This window comes from Salminus brasiliensis, chromosome 21 (genome assembly GCF_030463535.1).
Source record: "Salminus brasiliensis chromosome 21, fSalBra1.hap2, whole genome shotgun sequence".
Lineage (NCBI taxonomy): Eukaryota > Metazoa > Chordata > Actinopteri > Characiformes > Bryconidae > Salminus > Salminus brasiliensis.
Window position 1 is genome coordinate 6,658,998 of NC_132898.1, and position 17,169 is coordinate 6,676,166.

General features: G+C 39.6%; 1 protein-coding gene across 1 annotated transcript; it reads left to right on the plus strand.

Moving 5' to 3' along the window:
- The first annotated feature begins 2,251 nt into the window (after window positions 1–2,251).
- On the plus strand, window positions 2,252–12,928 carry prxl2b (peroxiredoxin like 2B). The gene is made up of 7 exons (XM_072665442.1): window positions 2,252–2,421; window positions 3,579–3,783; window positions 4,724–4,775; window positions 5,677–5,740; window positions 5,833–5,908; window positions 7,020–7,138; window positions 12,475–12,928. Exons 1-7 carry the CDS (start codon window positions 2,359–2,361, stop codon window positions 12,499–12,501), a joined length of 606 nt encoding a protein of 201 aa, XP_072521543.1. The 5' UTR covers window positions 2,252–2,358; the 3' UTR covers window positions 12,502–12,928.
- The last annotated feature ends 4,241 nt before the right edge of the window (window positions 12,929–17,169 follow it).

The window sequence follows — 17,169 nt, forward strand, 5'->3', positions numbered from 1 at the left end:
GTCTGGGAAAGAGGTTTAAAAAGATCTCAGAACCATTAGAAATCAGCCGTTCCACTGTCTGCTACATCTTTTACAAGTGAAACAATTGCCAACATGGCCAGATCAGGTCATCCTAGCAAGTCCAGCCCGAGAGCAGACTACGAAATTCTAATATGTCTATTCTAACTACAACAATTCTAATATGTCATCACAGGATCTACGGGTAGCTCCCGCCACATCTGAAGTACAGCAAAGTACAGCATCTATCATCAGAAAGAGACCAAGTTAGATTTTCACCCTCTTCGCTGAAGAAAAGACATCAGGGCAAGACACAGCATTTGAGCACAAGAACCAACTGTGAAGCATGGAGGTGGAGATGTCATGGCTTGGGGCCACTTTTCTGCAGTAAGACTTGGAGAGCTCTCTCCAACACTAGGATTTGTTTATTGTATCAGACGGCGCTTGAGGAAAATGTGAGTCCATCTGTCTAAACACTAAAGCTGAAAGCTCACACAGCTGAAAGAACTCTGCATGGAGGAGTGGGAACCACTTTCTCCCAGTTGATGTAAGAGACTGGTAGATCATTCTAGGAAACATCGAACTGAAGTTAAAAGGTAAAGGTGCACGTATTTGTCCCTGCACAGTGTACAGCGAAACGTGTCCTCCGCATTTAACCCATCTGGTAGAGAACACACACACGTGTTAGGGGCAGTGAGTACACACACACACACAGAGCGGTGGGCAGCCAACTCCAGCTCAAGGGCCCAACAGTGGCAGCTTGCCGAGCCCGGGAATCGAACCCACAACCCTGTTATTGATAACCCGGCACTCGAACCGCTGAGCCACCACTGCCACTAATTATTATTTCAGCCAGTGGAGAAAATATCAGCTATTAGGACATAGGGTGTCCTAACTTTCTCCTCACAAGATAATTGCATTTCTATTAATTACATTTTATAAATGATTTTAAAGGCATTTCTTCAGTTTTGTGTGTTTGGTTATTTTATTGGCATCACATAATCATACTTAAAAATGAAGAAAAATGCCTACATGTTTAAATATGTTTAAAAAAAAGTTTAACAATGCCTCTAGCCCACGCCGCATTAGGTCAAGTGACAATAGGTTCATAATTATCTGCTCCAGAAATTGACAACACTTTTCTACAAGGGCTAGACAGGTGTGTCTGTGCAGTTGCACATCCGTGCAGCAATGAAAGCTGCATCTAATATATATATATATATATATACAATAGTACCAATATTGCTTATATATAATATTATTAATAATATATATGGGCTGTTTTCCTCACTTAATAATAATACCCCATTCAGAAATACACCGGTGGTTAGCATTCTCCTGCAAGTGTTCAGCTGTCCAGTGATGTTGCGTTGGCAGCAGGTCTGTAAGAAGAAGCTGGTTGGCTCCATGTGACTTTTAGGAAGCATATGCTAACCTGCGTTGGTGGCACTGCGTGATAAGGAATATGGATATGACTAAATCACTGGGGAGAAAATGTATCCATTAGAGCATTAGTGAGGTCAGGTGATGATGGCAGAAGTTCTGGTTCAGAAAGGCCACTCCAGCTTACTCCAAAAGTATTGGCTGGAGCTCCATCACTCTAGAAAACCCAGTTCCACTGCCCCACAGCCCTGTGTAGCCTTTAGCCTACACACCTCAATGGGTGCACCTTACAGTGCTGAATGCATTAATCAGAAGAGATATCTGGATCCTTTTGGACATACAGTGTAGTTGAAACCTGCTGATTGGTTGCTAGTTTTGAGCTATTAGATTAAAACATCTAAAATAACTTATGTTAATAACTTAATAATCAAAATGTTTTATTATTAAATATTATTTAATTGTCTACATACGTTATATTACACATACTTCTCAGGTATTATACAAGTGATTCCAAACGTTTTCCGCGCCCCTGGCGTGTCTCATATAGCTCCTCACTCCCTATATAGTGCACCACACAAGTCTGCAAATTAAATAATGGCGATAGTGATACATTAAATAATAACTAAGGAGTGGCTCACATTTTTAGCTCATCATGATTAGAAATACTAGCCATGAAATGCTGCTGAATTTCGACTGCAGAGTCGACCCACATTGTGCACTACATAGGGAGCAGGGAGCCATTTGCGATACGGCCGTTGTGACTTTACGTAAAAGCCCCGCCCCGTGTGGCGCGTGTTTACCCATCGCTGGCTTCTGATTGGTTGATGCCAGATGTTATTCAACGCGGTTCTTACACAAGTGGGCGGGTCTGGCAGAGCGAAGCAGCAGGGTAAGGGAGTCAGTGGGCGAACTAACTAACTGAGCTGCAACGTTAGCGGAGCAAATACAGCAGCTAAATACAGTGGAAAATAGAGAGACATGGCGACCGTTAATTTAGCCAGATTAGGGTCCAACCTGCTGAAAAGTGCCACGTCTGGGGAGGTAAGAAAGCCTGGAAGTGGGTTCTGGTGGATGGAGAAATGCGAGGGCTGTGGAAACTAGCAAGACGTAAATGTGTCGATGACGATATTAAAAGTTATTTTTATGAATGAAAAGCTGGTAATTATTCAGAAAACGTTTTAATTGCGGGTTTAATGACGAGTTAATGTTGTGATATGAACGTATCGCGTGTACTTGCTATTATTTCCCAATGTGACTAATCCAGGCCCGGAAAGCAAAAATCCAGCCCAGGATTTTGCTCCAACTGCCTGGGCAGCGCTGCTGCAGCAGCGCTGCCCAGGCAGTTGGAGCAAAATCCTGGGCTGGATTTTTGCTTTCCGGACCTGGATTAGTCACCTCTGCTTCTTTCTGCGTAATTCTGAGTAGCTGAAACACTAATAACCATAGTTATTACACTGTATGAATAGTATCACCTAATATTAATTATTATCTAATACTATTACTTAATCTAGTACTAAATCATGCTGAAAAAGCACACTGCCCCTCTATAGCATTGCCCTCAGTGGAGTTTTAGGGCTGTAACGATTCACAGCACTCATAATTCAGTCCGATACGATACGGCGGTGTCCTAATTCAGTACAATTTCGATACAGCAATGTGTTTCAGTAGTTTTATTCGAGTAAATAGGTAAATAGGTAAGATCCATCAGTTTAAACCCAGAAGAGAAAGTTCACCGATTTGCCACTGGTCAAATTTCTCACTGAAAAACCTAAAGTCCTTCTGAGTTTGGGTTTGGTGTGAAGTGGCTCATTGTAGAGAAACCTACTGACTGGGGTTTCTTTACAGTGGTAATTAACAGGAACTAGGCGTATACACCGCTAAATCACTACATTAGCACCATCTTCCTTATGCCGCCACGTCAGATCTGGCCCTTCGAGGCATGGACTCCACAAGGCCTCTGAAGGTGGATTCTTTAAGTCCTGTAAGTCCTGTAAGTGAGGTGGGGCATCCATGAGCATCAGTGAGCCTTAGGTGCCCATGATCTTGTCGCCGGTTTACTGGTTGTTTTTTGTTGGACCACTTTTGGTAGGTACTGACCACTACATGCTAACTGTATATATATATAAGCTGTCAAGAAAAGTGGCATCAGTAGCCTCGCTGCTAATCCAGCTGCATCACTGTTTTTGTTGTCCCGTCAGATGGTGGAGCTCGACTCTCTGTGGCGGGACCAGACAGTGGTGCTCTTCTTCCTCCGCCGGTTTGGCTGCCAGATTTGTCGCTGGACAGCAGCGGAGGTCAGTAAGCTGGAGAAGGACCTGAAAGCTAATGGAGTAGCCCTCATAGGTGTTGGCCCTGAAGAAACAGGGCTGAATGAGTTTAAGGAAGGAGGTTTCTTAAAGGGAGGTGAGTTTTCAGAGTCCAGGAACTTCCTTGTTTTGTAACCTTGCGTTTGGTTTCTCTTCAGCCTGTGATGTTTTATGACCCGTTGTCATGCTTACACAACGTGGGTTGACCTTTGACACCTTTGGAAGTAGAGAAGCACTTGTGAAACACCTGCCTGATGTGTGTGAAGCACTAACTTTGCTGGGTGTATAATTCAATTCCAGTGTATTCTAATATTATTTAATAATCTTAATCTCAGTCTGCTGGATCTGTAGTGTATAGTCAGTTACTACAGACAATCATTTCTCAGTACTCAGAGAACAATAGATAATCTGATCATTTATAATACATTATAACACCCTTACAACACATTGACACCCTTTCTAGTTGTCCAGTCCCTGTAGAGAGGTACTGCCTATAGAATGGCGCTCTCTGGAATGGATAAACATGCCAGACGTGGGCTAGACGGGGTGTAAAGCCCCCCAAGCATTGAGCTGTGGAGCTGTGGAACTGTGTTCTCTGGAATGATGGATGGTGCTCCATCCAATACTCTTGGGATGAGTTGGGGTGGTGATCATCCAACATCCTGACCTTAGTAACGCTCTTGTCACTGCATGAAATCAAATCCTCACAGCAATGCTCCACAATTTAGTAGAAAGCCTACTGTAAATAGTAGAGCCAGTTACTCCAACAAAAGCAGGATCACCTCTTTTTTAATTCCCTTAATTTTAGAATAAACAATGAATGAGCAGACGTCCCAATACTTTTGTTCATGCCAAGCTAATGGAAAGAGTAACTTTTTCGCCTGCCTGTTGGCTTCCATTTTAAATGTGTTTTGGGTCAACAGCTTTTCCGCTCATTGCCTGTGGTAAATGACCATATGCTATACTGTAGATGCTGCAGCATTCCAAGATCGGCATGACTAGGACATGTACTGATGTGTTTATCCTCTTTTTTTCAGATATTTACATTGATGAAAAGAAACAGTGCTACAAAGACCTAGGATTCAAAAGGTACCAAAACTCTATCATACAACATAAATGTAGTTTTTAAGGGCCTATGCAAAAAAGTCAATCTGCTAATGCTATAAGTCTGTATTAAACATATACAGTGAACTCACTGTAAGTTGATTGTGTTTAGACGATCTGTAGGAACAGGCCAACTGTCTGATAACTACATGCTTATAATGTAGCTTAGAAACTTCTTCTGCATGTTTGGTTTACCTTCGACAGCCACATGAACACGCAAATCGAATAAACAGGTTCTTTAGGCACAAATTTAACTATTTAAATTTTAAACATTGAATAAATGTTGGACAGCGAATGCACACGATTATCTTCACAGCAGCTAAATGTTAGGAGCTAAATTCTAAGTGTTTGTAGGTCAATGGGCAAGAATGGAAGGTGGATCCAAGATTGCCCAGTGTTGTGTTCACCAACTTAACCACTACAGGTGGTGTTTCTTGATTGTTGACTAATGTTTCTTTGAACACAACCATAGTAAGTGCATACTAATTCGAACATCACTCTGAATGAGCTCACACTCACTCAGCAAACAATACAGTGCATCCAGCAATAAAGGTAGCCATGTGAATCTTTTGACAGAAAGCTAATATGGCTAACAGTGAATGCTTATGGTCACTGTAGAGAGTGTGCATTAATGTCACGTTCCTTTCTAATGAATGCATTCAGCTACTTTAGGTTGCACCCATTGCTGACACAGATGTGCAAATGCACACAGACATACAGTTTGTATAGAGCCTGCAAAGAAGTGCTGCCAGTAAAATAGGAATATCTGTCCTGTCCTTTCATATGTGAAATGTGACTCGCCTAATGGTAAGCTGAAACCTTTTTATTTCTACTGTGTATATATGTGACCGTTGCAGTACCACCATGTTGTTGTGTTGCCTCACAGATATAATGCTATAAATGTGCTCCCTGCTGCTATGGGGAAGAAAGTACGAGAAATTGCCTCAAAGGTAATGTAAGCCATATATGTTTTTATATTAAAGTTCATTATATGCTTTGAATGACGGGTAGAAACGCCTCTCACAGCCTTTGTTTTTCACAGGCAAGTGCTGAAGGAATTCAGGGCAACTTCAGCGGAGATCTTTTACAGAGTGGTGGGATGCTGATTGTTTCTAAAGGTATGTGCTCACTAATGCTGCACTGAAAACAGCAGGATAATTCATCTCACGTTATTGAATGATGTACACATACAGTACCAGTCAAATGTTTTACAACACTGGACTATTACGTCCACTAAATAACCTGAAATGGGACCTAAGTGTAAGTAGTCAATGACCAAATAGGGATGTTCTGATCCGATCCAGGCAGATTATAATAGGGTACCCCCTGGTGGCGGTGACAGGAAAGGAGGGAAAGACGCGGTGTCACTTTTGAAAGCGGCAAAAAAGTGTTTAATTAGAGATCTTTTAACACAGGTGGAGGCTGGTGATTGGCTGAAGAAAGGTGCCTTACAGTCTCCTGGTAGAACTTTCGCTAGAGCTTTCATTTCTCAGTCCGGATCGGGACTGCTGAGGTTAAAACAAAAACTGAACAACAACAAAAAAAGCATTTCAGAATAAAAAAAAGCCTTTTTAGGGAATTCACAGCCATTCCGTAGTAATGGAAGTAAAGTAAGCTTTGAAAGTTATTGCAAACAGTTGATGTGTCTCTTTTGCTGATTACTTGCTGATTACTTACAAACAGTCTATAAAGTGGGATTTAGACTATACTAAAACTGCATATCAGGTTTGCTGATGTCCTGTTAAAAAGCAGGTTAAGACAGGTTAAAAGCACAGATCTTTTCTTTCCTCTAGAGAAGGTGCAGGTAAAGCCAGGGTGTCTGTAGGTACAGTTTCTGAAACCATTAAAAGGCTTTTAGAAACTGGACAAACCTCTGAAATGAAGAGGCCTAGCGGACTTAAATCTTGCAGCACTGGTGGAGGTACCCATGTCTCAGTTCAGTCATAGGTTGAGTGAAGACAGTTGTCACTAAGGTGGCTTGTATTGGCCGTACAGCACAACCAGTGGACTACTGAAAAATTAGGCATGTTCTAAAACTTTTGACTGGTAGCATGTAATAATATTTGACATTTTGATAAATCTAATGTGATAAATCTTTTAGGCACTGACTTACTTTACCTACAGGTTTAGATTAAATGAATACATAATTTTATAGGAGAATTGGGTCAATTTTATCAGTCCCTAGAGGGCAGTGTGGCTTCATTACTGTCACTGTCACGCTCTGCTAAGGTGGCGAGAAGGTCCTGCTGCACTTCGTCCAAGACACACCTGGAGACCATGTGCCACTTGAAGACATTAGCAAAGCCCTGGGCATCAGTGCCAGTGTCCAGGCTGGGGTGAGACCACAGGTGAGATCAGGAGAATTATGGTGTGAAGTATAGCCTTGTTTGTAGACACCCCTTCTAAAGAATGCATTCATCTACTTTTATGTTGACACAGATGTGCAAATGCACACACACAGTTTGTCTAGTCCCTGTTGAGAAACATATATATGAACCTATTGGCACTATCCGTAATGCTGTGCGTGGGTTAGAGCTCCAATAGCCATATAAAGCCCCCAGCAATGAGAACTGTGGGGCAGTGGGACTGTGTTCTCTGGAATGATGGTTAGTACTCCATCCAATACGTTTGGGATTAGGTGGGGAGTTGGGGATGAGTTGGGCATGAGGTGGAGTGGTGATCATCCAACATCCTGACCTCACTTATGCACGTGTCGCTAAATGCAATCAAATCCTCGTAGTAATGATCCAACATCAGGTATAAAGCCTCCCCTCTAGACTGTAGATATTCTGATTTCACAAATTTGCCTCACATCAGAATGCATGAACGTCCATTCTAAAAGAGTTTCAGCTAACAGCTAAATTTTTTAAAACCACAGACCATTAGGAGACTTATAATGAGCTAATCATTGCTACAAGAGATAATGATGGATAATGAAAGGCAAAAGCTGCTTTGCTAGGAAGACGTAAACAAGGTTTTAGTTGTAATAAACAGCCCTGAAAGTTTTGGCCTCGGTTTTAATGATCCACAGGTCTATTATTTTATATCCAGAATGAGAAAGCCCTGCAACATGGTTCTTGTTATATTTAATTCTTGCTACTCATAAATAATACAATACTGAAGTAATTCAGCCACCAAAAAGCACATTTGTTTTCTATCTGGCCAAGGCAATTCTAAGAACAGCAGATTGAGCTAGATGTAATTCTCAGAAGATGCGCTTAGACACTGTATTTGTGCTGTATTTGCCATCACCGATGCCATTTAAACTCAATAAATTGATTTTCTATAGAGGGCAGATGAGTCTCTTCCACCCTGTATAGCCTGCTTTTGTATTATTAAGTGGTGTGATGACAGCTGAGGATGGGTTGCAGCATTGAAAAGGTTCCTTTTAGGGGCTCAGAGTGGCTTAGCGATCTAATGCACTTCCACTATGGCCCAGGTGATCACAAGTTTGAATCCCGAGCCATGCTGTTTTGCCATCAGCAATCAGAGTCCAAGAGAGCACAACTGGCTGTTCTCTCAATGCCGATGTATCCACTAATCAGCGATAGTGGCTTAAGCGATGTTGGTCGGCACAAGCGTCTGTTAGCTGGTGTGGCAGAGCGTGTCAGCTGTCCAACGGTGCCCTATCAGCCGCAGTTAAAAAATGTCAGGAACATTGCTAGTGTTAGGGGGATTATATTTTATATACAACTACAATACAAGATAAATCAATTGTGATCATTAAATAAGGGTACAATATGCCATAATTAACATATGGCCTTACATCCGTACACACGCCACATGTTGTTTTTGCAATGTGTTACATTAGGCAAATAATTATGCTTTTATTTTGTCATTTTCTTTAGAATGGGCAGATGTAAGTCTCTGAGAAGGATGTAAATTTATTGACATTTATAATCAATAACATGTAATTAGACCGGTGTGCACAATAGGGTTACACAATGTATTAATATATCATTTTAGCATCATTATCGCAATGTGCACATACATAATAGTCAAATTGCAGGATGTACAATGTCAAATGACATTATGAAAAATATTGCTGCTTGATACAAAAGGAAAATTCCCACTGTTTTCATTTTACATGACATCTACCTGTTATTTTACTCCAATCTTGGGTACACAGAGTGCATTATTAATATCATGACACGTTGGATCACTGACCTCTGGTGAACTCTTGTAAAATCTTTCTGTATTTTGTGATATATATATATATATATGATACGATATGATATGATATATATATGATATATATAATCATTCAGCCCTAGTGCACAAATGTTTACATATGATCGTATCAATCAGACTCCATTGAACAATGGTGATAGTAATACTATCTTGGCTTTTCTCTGGGCAGTCGATTCGATCTTTTGCCTCAGTTAGCATTGATTCTGTGGTTGTGGACTTGAAGTTCATCACTTATGACCATGTTTACTGTGAAAAGTTACAGATATGCTGCGGTCTGATATCCACTGTTTGGGGGTACTTACTATGTGGAAAAACAGCTGGGCTTCAGAAGTTCATGTTTAAAGGTTAGGTCAAAAATCAAATGAGCCCTATTTCTAAGTCGTAGATCAGGGTCTATAAAGTTTAGGGAGTTCAGATGTGGACTGACTAGGTAACATAAAGGTAACATAAAAACGGACAACAGAAGATGAAGTGGAAGTGCCGTGCAACAATGCGTCATTCAAGGTCTGACACCACATAAGCAAGTCTATTAGTGGGGAATACCATGAGTGTTAAAAGGCGTATGTGTTCCCTTATGGTCGTCACATGTATGCACACTGATGAATGGGGGTTTTCTCTAACAATCAGAGGAACATTCCAGTTTATTTATCTGGTGGTTGAGGTTGACAGGTCAATAGAGGCTTGACCACACCTTAATATAGTTGTTTGACAACTAGAAATGATATTTGACTCTTCTAAGCACCTATTCTTAGCGTCTTTAGGTATCCGCTTGCTAGTGTTGCTGGTGTGTGCTTACCTTAAGATTTAATTTACTCAGAGTACAAGCATTTGAGGTTGATCTTTGGACCTTAAATGTTTAAGAAACACTTACAAATGAAGTCTGTTGTAGTGTTGGAAACGTTTTGAGGTAGGCATCCTTTAAAAGCTGAATCAAAAGGTTTTACTGAGATGAAGAAGTTCTCAGAGAGAAGTTCCTGGAATGTTCTTAACGTGTCCCGTACCTTATTAGATTACATACAGATTAGTGAACTAAGCTGTCGACACATGGAGTTCTTGTGTCACCACATCCGTCTGTTGACAAAATAGGCACTTTATTCTGTGTAAACATGGTGTCGCTCAGAAAGCCCTATCTTAGAGCAGATCAGCCGTAACGGATCTCCCCCTGACCCAGCTCTGACACCCGTTCCCTTCACGGAGCCCCCTGGGAAAGCTCAGCATTTTCCCACCCAGTCCTGCAGGAAGGAAAGGGCTTAGCAGACATAGTGGTTGGCCATGGGGTCTCACATCAGCACAGCTTTGGTGATTTTCCTGCACCCAACACACCTACTACACTTGATAAGTACAAATGCATTGAAGCAGGCTTCAGCTTGTTAATAGCTGATCATAGACCTAAATGCACATAATGCAAAGGTTAAAACAGTTAAATGAGTTACATACATAGGCCCTGGGTGCTGGGTCTGGTGTTTTAACACAAAAGTTAGGGCTTCCCAGGAGAGACTTTGGGAACTACTGCCTCGTGGGGTTCGCTGGATCGCTTGGCTTTGTCGCACAGTTATACTGCTGCCAGAGTGACTCTACATTACAGCTTGGAGCTTTTCCCAGTCCCACTGCACAAATGACTCTTCTTTACGACATAGATGTTTCCATGGCCAGTCACCGAAGTCACTCTACATCATGGCTTGGATGTTTCCAGACAGACTCTACATTGCGCCTTGGATGTTTCAAATGCCAGGTTCTGAAGTGACTCTGCATTACAACTTAGATGTTTTCCCAGGCCCGTTCCCCAAATAACTAAATCGCAGCTTGGATGCTTCCACAGACCGCCATCAGAGTGACTCTACATCACAGCTTGGATGCTTCCAAAGATCACCATCAGAGTGACTCTACATCACAGCTTGGATGTTTCCACATTTCACCATTGGAGTGACTCTACATCAGGGGCTTGGATGTTTCCATAGCTAGCCACCATAGTGACTCACATGACATCTGGGACATTTCCATGGTCAGTGATATCTCTACATTATGGCTTAGAGCCCTCCCATGTCAGCCACCGGAAAGCGATTGTAGTTCTTGGCGCCGACACCTCTCGAGCTGAATATGACCCCCCCCCCCCCCACACTCATAAGGACTCTATCTGGGCCAGCTAAGTGACTTTACACCTTGGTTTGGGGAGCTTGTCCCCCTGCTTGTTGCAGAACTGTGTGTGTGTGCTGTGATAGTTTTGGTTTCTTGTTGATTACTTAGTTTCATGCTGAAGTAAGAGTGTCCTTTGGTTTGAGATAGGTGCTATATAAATTCTGTGCCTTCACTCATTCAGATGTTCCATTTTAGCTTGTAATGAATCATAATATCATTGGTGTTCTCAAGTCATTCCCAAAAAAAAAGTCCCTCCAGGACTGCAGTTGAGTAGGCTAGGATCTAAACCTAGTCTAGAGACATGAGCATTATAGAGACGGACAAGACAAATAAGAGTGCACTGCTTATTCAATGAGAGGCTTGTGCAAAGATGCAGACCTACGTAAAGATGCTCACTGGAATATTGAGTTTATACTAATTTCATTTCATCTCATAGCTTTGCACCCTGGCTGTTTGCACCGCAAGTGAGCAAATTAAACATGGAATGTGGGATCTCACATTTAGCTTTTAATCTCAGTTATTTTTCTCTACACATCAAGAATGGGTCACATTTGGTCTTATTCTGGATTAGCCTTTCCAAAGAACTGTTGCATTAAAGCTCCAAAGAGGCATTCATTAACAAGAATTGCATACGTCCAGTTATTACAGTGGCAAAAACACTCCCCTTCCACAGCGTACGCTAAAATAAGCATTTAAACCCAATCCCTTCTTTCATCTTCAGTTAAATGAAACACATTTGGATCAAAATCAGTTCCATTTAATGCGAAAAATTCCAGGGGCCTATATATGGACAGGCACAGTTGTTGTGTCTCTCTATTTTAGTTGCTTCATACACAGTCTATTCTATACACTCCACAGACTCTCTAATTAAATAAACTTTTTTTTAGTCAGCAGCAGCCGTCATCGTATAAGCAGTCTGTGAAAAACAGGACATGGCTTGGACCTTATTTACTTATAAAAGAGCACCGCCCGCTATTTCATGTATGACATTTCGCTACCGTGCCGTTTCCTGTCTGCTGGATTTGGACTCGGAAGGATGTGTGGTCATTACCTTCACATGGCTGACAAATGTGAGCGATAATAAATCAAACTGCTGCTCATAGCCACCACCCGTATCAGCCACGCAGTAATGAAGCACCTAAAGTGGGAAATTGTATGCTGCAGTAAATTGCATCAAAGCTTCTAAATGCGGCTTCGGGAGACTGAATGAAAGTTCAGTTCAGATGTTATTAAAAGCTTTAACGCTCGTCACCTTGTGTGAGGCCTAAGTGGGAATAATTCAGTTCATTTTCTTCACCCAGACATTTAAAGAATCCTCATCGTTCTTTTTCCTAATTTTATTTTGTTTCTTTTGTAGTGCAACGATGATGTCTGTACAAGATGAAGAACTGCTGCTGTTCTGAGGAACCGAAGTTGCAGCTTATGCACCATGTCTTCACTGTACCGTAAACCAATTGATTATTTATGTTTGCCTTAATTGTGACAGTAATCACTGTGTTGCCATTTTATAGGGAATTTAATATTCAAGTCCTGATTTTCTTTGTGGCACTCTATAGATCTATAGTGCATTCCCCAGGCTTTTTCACATGGTACAAAATATAGAGAGCATATCGCGTCATGTGTCCTCTTTTTTGTCCCATTTTTAGTTTTCCTCCATCGCTTGAACCCTGTAGCTGCTCTGTACACTGTCAACACCTCTAGACACTGACAATGCCTCTAGACACTATAGGCACTGACACAGACTAATTGCACTAATGTTGTTATACTAATATTGATCATTAATAAACAACAAAAAATGAAAACAATTACAAGTGTGTATCAATGTGATATAGGTACTGCTCTGGAGGACAATTTCACTTCATTTGAATCTTTTCTTTTACATTTTCTTAAAATTACCTTAATGAATTGACTGTACATTGCTGCTCTGTGTCCTGTCAGGCTGAGTGGGAATTTCCCCCTGCTCATAAGGACTCTACTTGTGCCAGCTAAGTGACATTACACTTTGTTTGGGGAGATTTTCCACCCTGCCTGCTGGTGAACAGTAATAGTTTTTGTTTTAGTTTCTTGTTGATTATTTTGGCATTTTGAATAGTGTTATTGGCATATTTTAGTTCTTTAACAAATAAAAGAATATGCATGTTATGTGTACATATGATATATAAGATATGCAAATTTGAGCAATTTGTTTACACTGCCAGTGTAGACGTATTATGCTACGTTTGAGATTGCTCATCTTTCTTCTGGACCACTTATTTTAATTACTACATTCACTAAAACCACAACTTTGGCCCTGAATTCTAATCCTGTTTGCAGACTTAAGGTTATGGTGAAGCAAATGATTGTATAATTGAAACAGACCAAAATAGTGTTTTATTATAACAGGCTGGCTTTCATATTCAGACATGAACATTTACGAGTAACCGTGAAAGGCTAAGGTAGAAACCAAACTCTTGCAGCATTCTTCTGCCAAAACGGCAGAGATTTTAACATGAATGTTTTGGTGAATTCTGGTGCATTTAGAGTAAGAAATTGCATAGTTATTATTAACATTTCAGAGCAATGTCCAATATCTACATTTGAGACTCAACATCCATTATAAATCTAAATCTAAAATCCAATCTAAATCATATGATAACAGCTCTCTGTTTGGACCTCATTGATTGCCAGTTGCAATGTAATTTACACAAATGAATATGAGAAAACACTTCTGTGCTGTTTGGCCTTTTTGCATACCAGCTGTTCTTGATTTGCAGACTTTGTATTAAATGTTCATAATGTAATGTGAATGACCTCTTTCAAAGAATATAGAAAAAAAAGTAGTGTTTCTGTGGTCAGTTTACACATTTACTTGCAAAATAAATGGCAAAGCAAAATTGAGTGTTTTAAATATTTATTTCTGAGGCATATACTTATCTTAAAATAGCAATAAGGTAATAACTAGTTTTTCATTTATTTTTTTGCTTTGATAAATCATCAGTGGCATAACAGCATATAACATTATAATTCCACATTCAATTTTAAAGTGAAGCGCTTACATGGTCCTCATAAATAATAAATCTATAGCAGAGACCTTTCATAATAGCCATTACATCAATGTATACAAGCCAAAAGTTGCACAGTGATGACAGAATGAGGGGAAATACAAACATTATTCATATAGCAGCATCTGTAAACTGGAACTAATGACTACAAGTGAACTGCAATGTCATGAACGTCCTTGTAACAAATCATGTATCACTGTCTTGCAGATTCTTGGCATTCAATGGCTTTTAATGCACTTAGTTGGTATGCATGGCTGAACATGCATGCACTACTTTACTTGGCAAAATCTTTTAACTTGTTACAAACAGATCTTCAGTACTGGAGTAGCTCTGTCTAAGAATATACAGAAGTCACTGAAAATTCGCAATAGATAACAGTACATACACTTGGCGTAAGCATCCAAAAAGTCAAACTTGTACATTTACCCACAGAAGTAGCAATTTAATTTATATTTTATATACATTTGTATGTAAAACTTTGGCCAAAGTTTGGAAAAATAAAATGTAAAATGTGTTATGTACAAGGGTTATAGCACATTTTATATTATGGGTCTTTTATATTTTTACTGTGTTAAATTCAGCAAATAAATAAATATTGTGGTCTAAAATGCACAGAAGTTTGTTTCTCATAGAGGACTTATTTTTCCCTCAAACAATAATAATAAACAAAACATGCAATTCAAACTGGTTGGCCAAACTTTTGCAAAATTTTATATATATATATTGTTTTTCACAAGCTAAAAATTGGCTGTTTTTAAACCTGCTTTTTCCAAGTCCTGGCCTATAAAAAGATGGTAGCAGTCCTTGTGAACTGTTAGTACACGGTTCACCCCTTCCATTATTATATTCCTAGGAATCTGAAACGTGCACTCACTTCACATTTTGCGTAACATTTGTGTGTTTTTTTACATTAGAATTGTCGATGTACGTGGCAATTTATACATTTACTGCACTACATATGAGAAATACTTAAGGCTGTTAAATATTTACACACATAATAGAACACCATCTGTTTCCCTGTCCAATTCGTCTAGCTAGAGTTTTTTAACAAAGTGCATTACATCTTTAGAAACCATTGGTTTTGAAGGTGCACCAATAAACCACTGACGACCAAAAACAGAATACAGAACACAACTCCAAGCTCCAGAACACAACTTCTACTCAACTCAGCAGTGTCTGTGCATATTATAAAAATAGAATTGAAATTGTGGCTAGTGTGTGTTGACATTTTAAAACCAAGCTTTTTTCTTCAGTTAGTCTAAACATTTGCAAATCAGTTTCAGTTACCTGTACAAAGAATCTCCTATCAACAGTACACGCCATTATGGTCCTATAAAGATTGGCTAGCAATAAAGCTTTGAAGGCAGATATGAATATTCTGTTCATCAGAGTCTCTATGATGAGAGATAACAGTCATGATCAATATCCAAGGCAACCAGATTTATTTCTCCTCCTCTTTCTGTGTATTGATTGGACTAAGCTTTCAGAATTTATCACTGTTCATACACTGCCACTCACAAGCTTGTTTGATCTTTTTGCTCTGCCCTTTCAGTTTGGTTCTAGTGTCATTTCTAGTTAATCAAGGTGGTAAATAACAGCGACCAGCCCTGACTGCTTCCTCTAATAAGAAGCCTATCTCTTTGCAGTGTCCATCTCAGAGAGGAGAGTGGACTGTCACCTTGGTTGCTATGCTTCAGCTCACGGCCCTGATCAATTTAGGAGATCAGGAACCTCCACTGCGATTCCCCATGCTCCTCTCAGCCTTAAAACCTGATAAGACCTTCAGAGCTACTTCTTTACAGCAAGTCCACCCCACCCTGACCCAATGTACCTAGATGTAGTGGTCAAGATGTAGTAAACTAAAGTGTCCTTTATTTTCAAATCACATGCATGTTCCCAAAGATAGCAGCCTCCTGCTTTGGTGATTAATCACACCTAATTACATTTCAAGCAGACGGTTTCATAGAGGGCCTAGTGACTAGGCTAGGCTTTAGTGGTGCAGTCTAGTCGGAAATAGTGGCTATACTGTTCTTAGATTCCTCTGAGCCATTTAGAAGCAAACAGCTTTTTTTCTGTTCTTATCAGTATGTGGCTATAATCCATGTACGACCTGCATTCGTCACTTGGAAAACTTTTTTTCCATTTTCATTTTGCTTTTAATTTCAAACTCAGTCAGTGACAGCTAAATAGGTCTTTTACAAGTGGTTATCTGCAAATCTTAGCTGTTTTCTAAGGTTATACAAAGTATGTGTGCATTTCACATTGACTACACCGCTGATATCTCACATTTACATAAGGGGTGAGCAAGGGACTATTTTATTGTATCACTGTTTTATTGTATCATCATAAATGTTATTATTGTGCTTCTCAATATATTCTTCTGAGCATATTGTGAATACTGTCATTATTTAAAGAATCCTGCCAACCTTTATAGTGCATATTTCACTACAAAGAGTATAATTAATCCTTGAATGAAGTACAGCAAATATGATGAGAAATAATATAGCATACTACTTGAATTGCAGAACAATATGCCAATATTAATGTGCATTCTTTCAAAATATGATATTGATGTATTTAAATATTGTGATACAATAGTTTTGCCATATTGCCCATCCCTACATTTACAGCAATAATTTTTAAAAGCCTTGCACTAGAATAAGTATATAAAGCTATATATATTATCACTGTGGGAACATATGCAATATATTATTTTGGTCAAAACTGACTAAATAAAAACACACATTATACTACAACTAGCCTTTGCATGTGTTCAAAATGAATGGCATGTCAAACTGCTACACAAAGAAACCTTTGAATTGATGTGCTTAGCATTGTAACTTGATTGTATGTACGTAAACATCAAATTTTCTGTCTTATGTCCCTTCTATTAATGTCACGTTGGCTGGACTGGTCAACATTTAGTCCAGTAGTTAAATTCTGTAATGAATGTCTACTAATATATATATATATATTAATGTTGTAATGTAAATAGTTGCAGGATATCCCCT

Coding starts and splice junctions, on each gene's coding strand:
- prxl2b (XM_072665442.1), top strand. CDS start 2,359: ATGGCGACCGTTAATTTAGCCAGATTAGGGTCCAACCTGCTGAAAAGT. Junction 4,776..5,676: donor AAAGACCTAGGATTCAAAAG/GTACCAAAACTC, acceptor GTTGCCTCACAG/ATATAATGCTATAAATGTGC. Junction 5,741..5,832: donor TACGAGAAATTGCCTCAAAG/GTAATGTAAGCC, acceptor TGTTTTTCACAG/GCAAGTGCTGAAGGAATTCA.